Source organism: Thermobia domestica, chromosome 3 (genome assembly GCF_964235325.1).
Source record: "Thermobia domestica chromosome 3, izTheDome1.hap1.1, whole genome shotgun sequence".
In the NCBI taxonomy this organism is placed as follows: Eukaryota; Metazoa; Arthropoda; class Insecta; order Zygentoma; family Lepismatidae; genus Thermobia; species Thermobia domestica.
Genome location: NC_137456.1, coordinates 13,911,441 through 13,926,225, shown reverse-complemented (window position 1 = coordinate 13,926,225; position 14,785 = coordinate 13,911,441). Strand labels below are relative to the sequence as shown.

Genomic DNA, 14,785 nt, shown 5'->3' with positions numbered 1-14,785 from the left:
TACACTTTTCAAAGATACTTTTGATAATAGTATGAAACTTGTGATAACAACAGGAGGTCCTGACCTTGAATATGTTTATGAATTTTGGTGAACAAGTACAGTCGATATTCCTTTTTCAAAATCAAGATTTTTTTTCATTCTTCTTATGAAGTTCTTCATGTTTTTCTTTTTTTTTTTCAAGTTGCTACAACTGACAGATTCAAATAGTAAGAGAATAACCTCAAACACCATTTCTTTGCAAGCGGACAACGTAAGACTTGTAAATAGATAGTATCTCATCAATGACATCTGTGTTACCTACAATATCGTTGCACTTACATATGACATTAACAGACATGGACCCTCTGTTTTCACTTAGAATAGGATCCACTCTTTGTTCTCGCTATTAATAATTGGATCTGGTAGTTTAATGTTAAATAGGTTATGGAGGGAGTTGTCCTTCTATCTGAATATATCACCATCCAGGCGCGAATCCAAGGAGGCTATAGGGGCTATAGTCCCCCTTGACGTTCAGGTATACTCTGGATAAAATAGGCTTCAATCCTGCTTTACACTGGATAAAACGGCAAACTATAGTTTAGCCCCTCCCTTGATCATATCCTGAATCCGCCAGTGTCACCATCAACCGGAAATTATACTCTAATATATCCTCTTTTTCATTTCATTGGCCGGGAGCAAAGAACATTTACTAGCTCTTCATTCCAATATTGTACTGGCTCAATAGCGTCATTTCAGATTTTGCTAAGGGAAGGAAGTGGACAACAGAAGAGTTTCATGTTTCTTACAATTATATTAGTATACAATCGATTTAATAATATGTATTTCTGAAACTTATGGTGGGAGCAATTGCCTTTCTTATCCCCCCCCAAATGACTCCCCGTGTAACGATTACTTTGAACCACGTTGTTTACATCTTTTTCAGCAATGTGTACGAGGTAAAGAAATTATCAAATAATAATTCATGTTCCATAGGATTAGTCTCAATCTAGCTTTCACTTTAGTCCAAGTGGAGATCTAGATTCATCAATATTCTTCCCTTGATAGATTTTTGTGGTATAAGAGAATTATCACTTGAACGAAATGTCCAGATTTTGAATCCAAAACGATTGGATTTTTCCTTTATAAAAACTCTACATCAATCATCATGTGAAGGCTACAGGAGAGAACCATCAATTCGTTGGTGAACAATCTACCCTGACGTAGATTATCACTTAGTTCATCATACAATAGCAAAAAATGTCGAAAGTTTATCTCCATGTTTTAACTCGGCTTTATCCATAACGTGGCAATGTGTATTTATATCCCGAGGGGACATTGGAATTGAGGCAATTGATACAGTTAGATATTCTTCGGTTGAACTTCGCACCAGCGTCGTCAAACAGCACATATTTTCCCTTGGAAAGTTCTGGGAACTATTAACTATATGCAATGAGTGAAGGTTATCTACATGGGTTCTTTTTGTATCAGTTACGTTTCAAAGCTTGTTCGAATAATCACTGTTCAAGTATATCGTTCAGGAGGAAAAAAAAAAAACGTTTTTTTTTTTCTGACTACTCTGTGATATTGTTTGAACAGTAAATATCAGTACGAAGGGTTTTATAAACTGTGATATTCGTACTAAAATCTTACTAATCACCTAAATTTTCTTAATTTCTTCCAGTACATTGGGAGCGATTTTCTTTCTTCATTCTCTCGATAAATTTGTTTCTTCTATGTACCTACACCCATTTATGTTTTAGTATAGAGTTTTATGTAAGGAGTATCAAAATATGAAATAAAATGGTTGTGGACTATAAACAGTATCGCAGCCTTTAATTTTAAATTGAATTATTAATACATGCGTTTTGCACTGTTCATCTAGAAAGAAATGCCTTTTCAGTTATCATAAATCTACGAGGGTCATCCAGAAAGTAAAGAACGACTGCGCATCGCGCGCGGCACCTATGGTCCATCACTGCGAATGCGTGCGCAGCAGTTAGCTCCTTCCTCCATCTCATTGTGAGCCGAGTTTCAATGCTGTGTGGTCACGCTACTTGCTTTTGCAGCGATTCAAAATGGCGCCAATCGAAAATACCACCGAATGTGAAGTACGGAGAGTCATTTGTTTGCTGACAAAAGGATATTGTGAAATTCTCCAACAACTTCGACGCGCCATCCAAAACGAAAGAAGTAAAATACTGTCGACAAAAGTGTTGTTGATCTATGACAATGTCCGGCTTCATGTATCAGCACGACCACAGCAGGAACTTCAACGTCTAAAGGGGGAAATCTTTGGTCATCCTGCTTACAGCCCTGGCTGGGCGCCAAGTGATTTTCATTTATTCTCGAACTTAAGGAATTTTTGGGAGGAAAACAGTTCGCAAACGATGAAGAACTCAAACAAGCAGTGACAGCTTGGCCCAAATCAGGTGAGTATACCACCGGCATTGAAAAACTAGTCCTACGTTATAACCTTGACAACTATGGCAATTACATATTAAGGCAAAATAAGGTCCTGTGATTTTGTAAATAAAATTTTGTACTAATATATTTTGTTTTTATTTAACCATGCCAAAACGTTATTTATTATCTGGAAGATCTTCGTATTTTATGCCAATCATAGATGTTCACGAAACAGCGTATACTATGTGAAAAGTTTAGGGCTACAACACTGCATATAGGTATTAATTGTAATTTTTAATATGTTAATATCGCTCTCACAAATGCTTAAGATACCATTTTTCAGGCATTAAATTTTGCACTGAATCTTTAAAAGAAACACATTGATGCACTTCGCTTTTGAAACTTTTTGAATCCAGTTGAGGCAATTGTTTATCCTTCGCACTCGCATTCGTTTTCGGTTCACTGAAGGCGCAGCCTTGAGACTGTGAAAGTAGTTGATGCTTGTTCGCCGTTAGAGGTCTCTAGTTGATTCAGAATAACAGATTCTCGTCAGCTTTAATTGTCACTCTACATTAAATAATCTGAAATTTAGTGGCTATGCATCGTTACGTTTCGTATGCATGAAATAACATTTTTATGTTAAATAATTTCCGTATATGTGTAAGTCCTTATTTAAAATATAATTCCTTTAATAAATATGTTTCTTATATATATTGTTATCATTTATTAACAATTTAATTCGGTTATGTAAAAATAAGACTGAGAAAGCGTACAATATAACTTTAGTACCGGTACTCACGACAGGAAAATTACCGATGAAAAGTTATGTCCCACGATATTTTCAGTTGGATTTCAATGAAAAGGTAATATTACAAATGTTTATTAAGCATACAAGGCTTAGGTTTAGAGTTGCCCCTCCAGTCTGAAGTTGCCCTTGGACTTTGTAACATACAAAAAACAGTGCTTAAAGTATTAAAAATTGTTATATTTCACTTAACTTCAGTACTCCGTGTGTTTCACAAAAATTTAAAAGGTTTTCTTCATTATTTTTGCGCATCTGTTACACCTGTTCGCCATATTCGCCATATTTTACAACTACCATGCTACTGAAACCTTCCGCAATGCTTCCGCATTCGGCAAATAGTACTAACTTCCACATATCTTTTCTCGTATTAAACATAACTCTCCTGCCGAACTTATATTCCTAAACATCAAATAAAAACTTCAAATTATCATTTCTTACCTCATTTCTCCTGTAAATTTTCCTGATTTTTATAAAAAGCGGAGGGGTAACTCTAAACTTAACCCGCATACAATGACTCTATCCTAGTTTAAGGAACTATGTATCAATTTTTATTTATGCAGTTTTTTCATCACAAAATAAACTTCTAGTACTTTATGAATTAGTTGTGAGAATAGTTGGAAGAAACATAGGCAACAACTTTTCAATTTATGGCTTATGCTCTAATTTTGAATTTATATTGAACCCAGCAATATGACGGCCGACTTAGTACTAGAGCTTTATCCTCGTATTTAATTCAATTATTTACTGTTTATAATGTTTATATTTTTGACAACTTTGTATTCCTGTGAACTTTGTTTCATGAAGATCAAGTACAATAGATCCTATATCCAGCGCCAGTGCTTCTAGACATTTTAAAATTTTACTTATTTTACAATATATATTTCCTCAAGACAGTATCAGCTTAGCCCTTTCCGGATTATGGGGTTTGGGGTATTTTTTACTTTCAGTCAAGCAGCTACTGCATCGTCACTATCCTAGGATCATGGTTCATACCTCATTCTCTTCAGAATGGAACCGGCTTTCAAATGTAACCACTTGCATTCTCATACCACATACCAGGAGAGGGAAAAATGATGTCAAAGGGAAAATTTTGGAGGGAATTTTTTTCACATTTTGGGCCCCTCTGGAACGGCCCTGTGTAAACGTAGAGATCTAAAAAATCCGATAAATTGTACTTGGTATGCTGAATGTGTGTGCCAAATTTCAAGCTTCTATCTTGAATACTAAGAGCGGGAGAAATTTTACCAAGAATTCTCACAATGCCCCAAATTACCGCAAAACACCATGATCTCAGGTAAAAAAATTCTTGAGACATCTCTATTTACCCTAGGACTATAATCCGCCAATCATTCTCTTCAGAATAGAACTGCCTTTCAGGCGGTACCATTCACATGTCTCCATCATGTATCTAAGGCGGGAAATTCCCGAGAAAAGGGAATTTTTGGTCTAAATATCCCTTTTTGCAACTTTTAGCCCCTCTGGAACCCCCTGTTTTAACGCAGAAAACTGAAAAAAATCTATTAAATACTATTCGGTAGACTGAATGTTTGTGCATAATTTCAATCTTCTAGGTGCAAAAATAAACCCGCCAAAAATATATATACCGACAATGTCCCACATTCCCCTATACAGAAGTATATTTTGATAAAAATTCCCTGAGACATCCCTAATTACCCTAGGGTCATGTTTCGCCCACCATTCTCTTCAGAATAGAACTGCCTTTCAGACGGTATGACTCACGTGTCTCCATCATGTATCTAAGGCGGGAAAATCCCGAAAAAGGGATTTTTGGTCTAAATATCCTTTTTTCAAATTTTAGCCCCTCTAGACTCCACTGTTTTAACGCTGAGTTCTGAAAAAATCTGATAAATACTACTAGGTAGGCTGAATGTTTATGCACAATTATAATCTTCTAGGTACAAAAGTAAGCCCGCCAAAAATATATATACCAACAATGTACCATATTCCCGTATACAGAAGGGTATTTTGTAAAAATTCCCTGAGACATCCCTAATTACCCTAGGGTCATGTTTCGCCCATCATTCTCTTCAGAATAGAACTGCCTTTCAGACGGTATGACTCACGTGTCTCCATCATGTATCTAAGGCGGGAAAATCCCGAAAAAGGGATTTTTGGTCTAAATATCCTTTTTTCAAATTTTAGCCCCTCTAGACTCCACTGTTTTAACGCTGAGTTCTGAAAAAATCTGATAAATACTACTAGGTAGGCTGAATGTTTATGCACAATTATAATCTTCTAGGTACAAAAGTAAGCCCGCCAAAAATATATATACCAACAATGTACCATATTCCCGTATACAGAAGGGTATTTTGTAAAAATTCCCTGAGACATCCCTAATTACCCTAGGGTCATGTTTCGCCCATCATTCTCTTCAGAATAGAACTGCCTTTCAGACGGTATAACTCACGTGTCTCCATCATGTATCTAAGGCGGGAAAATCCCGAAAAAGGGATTTTTGGTCTAAATATCCTTTTTTCAAATTTTAGCCCCTCTAGACTCCCCTGTTTTAACGCTGAGTTCTGAAAAAATCTGATAAATACTACTAGGTAGGCTGAATGTTTATGCACAATTTTAATCTTCTAGGTACAAAAGTAAGCCCGCCAAAAATATATATACCAACAATGTACCATATTCCCGTATACAGAAGGATATTTTGTAAAAATTTCCTGAGACATCCCTAATTACCCTAGGGTCATGTTTCGCCCATTCTCTTCAGAATAGAACTGCCTTTCAGACGGTATGACTCACGTGTCTTCATCATGTATCTAAGGCGGGAAAATCGCGAAAAAAGGGATTTTTGGGGTAAAAATATCCCTTTTTTCAACGCTTTGCCCCAATATCTCAGTAGAGGTTAAGGAGTCAGAGAGAAGTTGCATTCTTGGGTGCAGATTTACTTTAAGAGTGTTTAATTATTGTTATAAACAGCGTGTGGACACACGGCATTAAAACGGCAATATGAAAAAGTAAAGCAAAGCTAGTGACCCTTTTGCGGAGATGCGTTGTAAAAAAAGATGCTCGTCAGCGATGGTGGGTTTGCGCGTCAGAGGAGAGTGAAAGCACAATGAGATACTGGATACTACTAGATATTTTATGTGTCGGACAGCTTTATCGTTATGATTCATGACTTAACATTAACATACAAATTCAGTACATCATGGCTTCCTTATGAGCTATGGCTTCATCGAGGCTTTAAAAGCACATGATTTCGATTACGTTTTTTTAACATTATTAGGAATGTTAGAAGTACGATATCCATATGTTTTGATTACTTACATATATATTCAGGGGTATAGCCACGGAGGCCCATCGTGGCTAGCCCCCCCCTTTTCGAAATGATCACCTTTTAAAATATCATCGTGAGATTACTTCGCTTCAATCACTTAAAAATAATAAAATTTACATATAATTAATAGTTTACGGTAAAATAGCATGAAAAAATAGAATTTTACCACACCGATCAAAAAATAGTATGGTATCTCTTCTTATAGCAATCGGAAAATAGTATGGTATACCTTTTGGTAACAACAGATTACACAATTTACTGCGATTTGTATTTGACAGTTTGAAGACAAACGTTCTAACAAGTACGATAAAACAATGGTACTAAGTAAGTACATTATATTTTTATACTGTGAGTAGTGTTTAAAAAAAACATTTTATATTAAATGGAAAATTTGGTGAAAAACAACGTGTTTATTCAGTTTTTCAGTTTGGATTTCATTCACTTTCTTTAAATGCTACTTGGTGTAAAACAGGAGTAAGATATAGCTGTTAATAAAATAATTATGTTTTTTAAGTCACGAATAATAAATAAATAATATTTTTGTCAGGAAATCTTAAAGAAAGTAAGTGTAATTTCAAAGAAAATCAGTCTTATTTATAAAGGTAACCAAGAAAGTTCTGTCACTTTTTGTCGGTGTTCAATTCGCACTTACAACGTGAGTTGAATGCGAAAGAAGATAAGGCAAAGATCAGTTGTTGGTGTGCATATATCCAACATACTACCTGGTTGTGGCAGTTAACATACACCGAGAACTTGCGTAAGGACAGAGTGAACATGGAACCTCCATAGAGTCATAAGGCGTGAGGGGTCAAACGCCGCTGCAGCGGAGCGAAAGATATTCCATGCCTTTGGTGAGGATGCCGTGACTACGCGAACAGTGCAGCGGTGGTTTACCAAGTTTAAGGAAGGTGACGAAATACTCGAAGACGCACCACGTGTCGGAAGACCAACACATGTCCAAAATGAAGATTTTCAGGCAGGCGAACAGTAGCCAGACATGTGAGAAACTGGGACTACAATTCAGTGTGAGTGGCTAAAACATTAGGCAGCACCTCCATCAACTAGGAAAACACTGCAAATTGGATCGATGGGTCCTAGATGATTTGCATCCGGGCCAGAAAGTAACGCGAGCAGACACCTGTGTTTCTTTGCTGTCTCGTCTGAAGAAGTAGCCATTTCTGGACAGGGTGTTGACATGTGATAAGAAGTGGGTCCAATACGAAGATTTACGTTGCCGTCATCATTGGTCAGCATCCCATGAACCGGTTCCAAAACAGCCGAAACCCGTGCTGCATCAGAAGAAGGTCCTCCTATGTGTTTGGTGGACTGCTCGCGGCATCGTGAACTGATAGCAGCTGGTCAGAGCATCAATGCAATTGTGTACTGTCAGCAATTGAGCCGTGTTCAAGAAAAACACAAAACTCTGGAGCCAACACTTCTGAATACCAAACGGATCCTTCTGTTACAGGACAACGCTAAGCCCCAGGTGGCTAGGATGGCCCGGGGTACCATTCTTCTCCTTGGATGGGAAACACTATTGCATCCGCCATACTCCTCGAATATTGCACCTTCCGATTATCACCTGCTCCATGCCTTGGACAATCACCTTAGAGGACGTCAGTTAGAATCCCTAATAGAGGTTCAAAATGCACTTGATACCCTCTTCGCTTTACGCCCCACCAAGTTCTACCGTGATGGAATCCATGGTATTCCAGAATTTTGACAGAAGGGCGTCGATGGTGATGAAGACTATTTTTGATCTTCCAGATACGTCTTACGTTAGCTGACATATGAATGTTCGAAAGTGGTGGGTGAGAAAGTGATAGAATTTTCTTGGTTACCTTTATAGATAGGTTATGTGTACAAAGGCTTAAATTCAAATAGTTATGCACAAAGGTATAATGTTTGATCTGGGGTAGTAGTTCTTAGTTAAACATAATAAAAACTGCCAGGAATATAATTTATGAAAAAAGCAATAAATGAAATAAATAATAATAATAAAATAATAATAATAATAAAATAATAATAATAATAATAATAATAATAATAATAATAATAATAATAATAATAATAATAATAATAATAATAATAATAATAATTATAATAATAATAAGCTAAAGCTAAAAGCAGTGTTTTTAGTTTTCTGGAAGCTGCAATACATTTTTTTTTTTGGTTTTGTACATTGTAGCTGCTCCCCTTTCAAAAACGACGGCCCCTCCTACAAAAAGCTGCTGGCTACACCCCTGCATATATTCCATTTTGTGAAAATTAACTGTGTAAATTTTTAAAAAAAGTATGGTTGCCAAAAATAGGACAACAAACAAAACTTATTCATTATTAATATTACATTCTATTGTGCAAATCACATTGGAATAATAATTATTACAAGTTTAAAACATACATGTTATTTTATGCATAAAATGATTTTATATTGTTGAAATTAAATGAAACTGAAGTAAATTGAATAAATAAATTCATTGATAACGCGTAATTTTACTTGCTCCATGAAATTTATTTTGAATCGAATAAGCTTTGGACATCTGCCTGGAAATATAAGAGTGACTTCAAATTTGAAACTATATTCTGCCTGATTCCAATCCTATTCTAATGCTCTCCCAGTATAACTTAATTTAGGTAATAAGAACCACAATTAGAAAAAGTAAATTGATTCGAAATGTATACGAAGAAAATCTGATTAATTCTTGTTTAGAAAACTGAAGTTCACTTATCATTTGCTTCCTTTACTATGTATAAAATTTCTATAATAATCTGCAAAAGAGAAAAATACTCTTAGCATATTTGTTTACTCTTTTTAAGCACCAAGGCTATATAATATATGGTCTTACAGTAGAGAGTGGAATTCGAGTCACTGTAATGAGTTTAAATTTTTAAAGACCTTTCACCGAGACTCGGACTCGGATTCATATTTATATCTATCTAGGCCTATCTATCTATCTATCTATCTATCTATCTATCTATCTATCTATCTATCTATCTATCTATCTATCTATCTATCTATCTATCTATCTATCTATCTATCTATCACAAAACATAATAGAGCGAGCGGTTTCGGGTTTGATTCCCGGAAGGGACACTCGATCGAAAAAGTGTAAAAGCTTTACCAGTCCAGCCATCCTGAATGAGGTTTTCCTGGGTTTTTCTCATTCACACCAGGCAAATGTCGGGATGATACCTGACATAGTGGTCTCAGGCTGCCTCCCTACTTCCCTTTCCTTGGGTAGTGTGATCGCCGAGGGACGTTATCCCTCATACGTGACGGGCTAACATCACCATAGATGTCAAAAGCCCAGAAATCTAAATTCCAGTGGCGGATCTAGGCCGGAGCTGAGGAGGCCTAGGCCCGCCAGTTTCTTGAACGATAAAAACAATTGAAGCTATTATTTATATATTTTTGAAAGTTTATAGTAAACTCATGATGTATCTATCACAGTCGGAGTTCTGGCTGCCCCTTCCATAGTTTTTACCTTCAACATCCGCCACTGCTAAATCCTAATCCTAATCGTAAATAGAATAGAAAGTAGGATGTAAAAATAAGATTTATTCATAAAACCACCTAAATAGTCATAATAATAGAAGTGTTTCTTCGTATTAAACGTAACTTATCCCTAGAAGATGAAATTACATTTATTTTTAAAGTAAATCATTAAGCACGTTTGAAAAGTAAAATGAACTAATTTCGTTTGTAATATTTTTTTCTTTCAAAGCCTCTAATATAAACCAACAATCAAGTAAATATGGACAAGAAACTCGAAGTAGATGAGGATTTGCTGAGTATAGTTGAGGATTTCGTAAAATGGAGAGAGGTAAGTTGATTCAGTATGGTTTAAGGAGAAATCAATTAGATACTCAGGCGGGGGATCCACCTGATCTGAACACCCACCACCACCACCACCACCACCACCACCAAAAAAAAAAAAAGAAAAGAAGAAAAAAAGAAAAACTTTCCAACTCCACACACATTTGAAGACTTCAATAATAAAACTATACTACGAAAAAGATTGGAGTAGCACAAAATTTTGATCGTATATTTTGTCTGAACGCTTTCTTTACATATATAAAAAAAAAAAAACCTAGTTCTATTACTTTCTTTCTGAGGATATCAGTAGCAGTAACTTATCCAGTAGTGGATGTAGCCTTGTCCGAGGGTCGTAGACCCCCAGTTTTTTTAAATAATTAAAACTATAATTTGTATACTTTGAAAGTTTGGAGTAAATAGCGATGCGCACGAGACAAGATTTATGGCTGTCTCGACTCGAAAATGTGCTGTAAAAGTGATGTTTCGACTCGAAAAATGTATATTTCTCTATTGGAAGAGCTATGTCTCGACTCGAATTTTGTCAGGAAAATCCTGTCTCGTGCGCATCCCTAGTAGTAAACTCATGTTATACCTATTCCAGTGCCGTGCTGTGCGGAGTGTTGGAGAGAGCAGGGTAAGTAACGGACGCGGGTGCAGGAGGAAAGGGGCGCAAAATTCGGGAGAAAAAGGATAAATATAAAATGGAAGGAAAAAGTAATAAAAAGTGCTCAAAATCAAGGAAAAGTAGGGTTTGTTTTTGAAAATTTTCTTACGCTTCGCGCCAATCATGGTAGCACTTCGCAGCTCGTCTGTCGACCCCACTCACATGTATGGGATAGCTCGTATACTCTCGCTCCGGGCGCTGATTTTCCAGGGCACCAAAACTTATTACCCCTCCCAATAAAAATTTCTGAGTGCGTGCTTGGGAGAGACAAAGCTAGAAGGAAACAATAGAGTTAAATATAAATCTTATGAAGAAATGCGCCAAACTTTTATTGAGTTTATGACTATTTTCTCATACATAGGAGAAAGGATTTCAGGCTCGCTTTGTCAATCACATTGACCGAGTTTCGTATTTCTTTCAAAAATCTACTTGGTAAATTTTTTTTTACTTACATGATTTAAATTCGGAGAAATATATAATTCATACACAATACAAGATCGGTAATCCTATAAACATGAAACCGGCAGTACATGTTATCCTCAAATCCAAATAGTAAATAATGAGTAAAACTATCTTGCTGAAATAACCTTCAAAAATCAGCTTCATTTTCTACCATAACCACTTTTTGAACAATATTTAAGTTAGAATAAAAATTTTATGACCAACTAGCAGCGTTCACCCCGCTTCGCTGCGGTCACCCCGGAACGCAATAAACTTTGTTACTTAGATAATTTTTACTTTTTCGCTTTCAAGTGATATGATAAAAACCATAGAAGATTGCATTAAATGTTAACATTATATCGCCTGTCATTTATGTTAACCCGCCCCGCTTCGCTGCGGTCACCCCGGAAGTTTTCGCTTTCAAGTGATATGATAAAAACCATAGTAGATTGCAGTAAATGTTAACATTATATCGCCTGTCATTTATGTTAACCCGCCGAGTTACACGGTCATGCGGGTTGCATATAAATACGTTTATTTTTACCTATGATGAACTAACAAAGGATTTGTACGTTATGGACACTTGAATGGTCAATTATCTCAAGACACTGGTAATTAAAAATTAAAGTGATATGATAAAAACCATCTAGGGTCCAAATCCTAATAACCCCCCAAAAATAAAAGAAATTGGTTCAGCCGTATTAGCGTGATGAGGTAACAAAGGATTTGTGCGTTCTCTTTTATATATATAGATAGCAGCGTTCACCCCGCTTCGCTGCGGTCACCCCGGAACGCAATAAACTTTGTTACTTAGATAATTTTTACTTTTTCGCTTTCAAGTGATATGATAAAAACCATAGAAGATTGCAGTAAATGTTAACATTATATCGCCTGTCATTTATGTTAACCCGCCCCGCTTCGCTGCGGTCACCCCGGAAGTTTTCGCTTTCAAGTGATATGATAAAAACCATAGTAGATTGCAGTAAATGTTAACATTATATCGCCTGTCATTTATGTTAACCCGCCGAGTTACACGGTCATGCGGGTTGCATATAAATACGTTTATTTTTACCTATGATGAACTAACAAAGGATTTGTACGTTATGGACACTTGAATGGTCAATTATCTCAAGACACTGGTAATTAAAAATTAAAGTGATATGATAAAAACCATCTAGGGTCCAAATCCTAATAACCCCCCAAAAATAAAAGAAATTGGTTCAGCCGTATTAGCGTGATGAGGTAACAAAGGATTTGTGCGTTCTCTTTTATATATATAGATCATATTTTAATCTGAAAGTTCAGTGCTCCTGTGAAATTTATAAATAATAATAATAATAATAATAATAATAATAATAATAATAATAATAATAATAATAATAATAATAATAATAATAATAATAATAATTATTATTATTATTATTATTATTATTATTATTATTATTATTATTATTATTATTATATCACTATTATTATATCACTAGAGTTAATAAATTCTATATCTGGATGTTTTTCAAGCTCATATCTGAAACCACGTTTCTGTTATGTAGATACATCCGTTCTCAAAGTTGTGTCCTTTTGACCCCTTGTAGTGCCAACATTGATACGACTGAAGTACGAACTCTGGGATTCATTGACTGAAATCGACTGTATAACCTCCGATAATCTCCTTCTCAGACTGAAAATGTCCGCATGTAATTGTTCTATCATAAGACAGAACGGAAATAAATATAATCATAGTAATAGTAAAGTCTGGGAAATATGAAGGATGTTGCAGGACTGTTGTTCTACGTTTCACAAGCTCAAAGAGCACAATAATTGAGCAATTTGCTGAGAATTATTGCCAAGAAGGAGCCAATTCCTCAAAGTCAAGACATATCCGATTAATCGATTCATGTATAAGACAAATAACGTACATATACCATGTACATTCTTTGTTAACTGTCTCTTCATCGTGAAGAAGTTCCTCTAAAATCTAAAACCCCCTTGCCTTTAATTTGTTCTGATAGCGTAGAGTCTTTGTTTTGTGTAACTATTCTCATATCGCAGATTGAAGCTACAATTGTAGACTTAGAAAGAAGCACCAAACTGGTTCCTCGTTCGTGATGATGCGGTTCAGAAATATTGGATCATTGTCTACAGAGTCAATAAGGATTCCCCAAATTGTCATTTGCATCTCCTCTGGTCGTCTGTTAAGGCATGGAGAAACAGGTCTCATACGCAAGTTCTTTGTCAGAATGGCATGACAACTGTCGTAGTTTATTCTTATTACCTTTCGTAATGTTATCATTTACTGTATACGGGAGCTATTTTTAAACACAATCTGTTGCACTTCCTTGTCGGACTTTTTTCCTTGTTTTTAATTGATCTGGGATGCTCTGCATAAATTCCATCTTTAACGGATTCCTTACCGACAGCGAACAACCTGTAGTACCTGAAGGTTCACGTTGCATCTGCACACACACATTCTATGAATCATTTATAGAGTTTGTCACCGAATATACTACGATAGTTTTTAACAAAACTTGTGGTGGATCTTGAGGGAAATCACATTAATGAAAATTAAAGTTTATTGCTTCAAATTAAGGGAAGAAAACATTTAAAAAAATGTACTATTTTTGTATTCGAGAAGTAGAACATTAATTAACTTTTCTTCCCTTAGTTTGAAGCAATAAAAGTTTACCGATGTGACTTCCCTCAAAAGCCGTCTCTGGACTCTATTTAACCCCGGACATGACCCATTTCTTGACTTGCAAATCATTTCACCAATGACCACGCACTGTATCTGATGCACCAGAGGATGAAACATACAAGCAGTGGCATATTTAGGGGGGCTTCCGGGCTTAAGCCCCCCCCCGAAATCTTACTATAGTAAAGTATATGAAATATATTGCAGAATTTTCACATTTTCAGTCAAAGCCCCTCCCGAAAGTTAGTAAAGCCTCCCCGAAACAAAATCGTAAATACGCCACTGCATACAAGGATAGCATAATGTCTTAAAATTCAGCAGGGTAGTGCTAAGTAGCCGAGGTGAGTCTGAGAAATAACTGACTTTGGTAGTACTATAGTGATCGCAACGAGTCGTGAAGCTTGACGTAAGTCTACCAATTTCATCATCCAATAAAACGCGAGGGTGTGTTCCGGTCGTCAATTCCCCACCGATTAAATTTTGTCAGTGTTGTCTCTCGCGCTACGTGGAGAACATCTACTGAGGGAACAACGTTGTTGGATTGCCGTTAATTTTGGTTTTGTTGCTATTGTTTTATATGTTTTGCTATTATTATTGTTACCATTTAATTCGAGTAGTTGTTAATGTTCGTGTTATAGTTTTTTAAGTGCTGTTTTTTTTTTTTTTTTTTTTTTTTTGTCAGT

At 35.9% G+C, this 14,785-nt stretch overlaps 1 protein-coding gene across 3 annotated transcripts in view; it reads left to right on the top strand.

The window, feature by feature from the left end:
* Positions 1-2,949: 2,949 nt before the first annotated feature.
* The window catches only part of LOC145682417 (uncharacterized), a 53,754-nt gene continuing 41,918 nt past the window's right edge, over positions 2,950-14,785 (top strand). For 2 of the 3 annotated variants that reach the window (XM_081754041.1, XM_081754040.1), the window contains exons 1-2: positions 2,950-3,042; positions 10,217-10,315. In XM_081754041.1, the coding sequence (XP_081610167.1) occupies positions 10,247-10,315 (69 nt within the window). In that variant the 5' untranslated portion in view covers positions 2,950-3,042; positions 10,217-10,246. Of the gene's footprint in view, positions 3,043-10,216; positions 10,316-14,785 lie in introns of those variants that run through there. The other variant, XM_081754043.1, reaches the window with a different exon arrangement.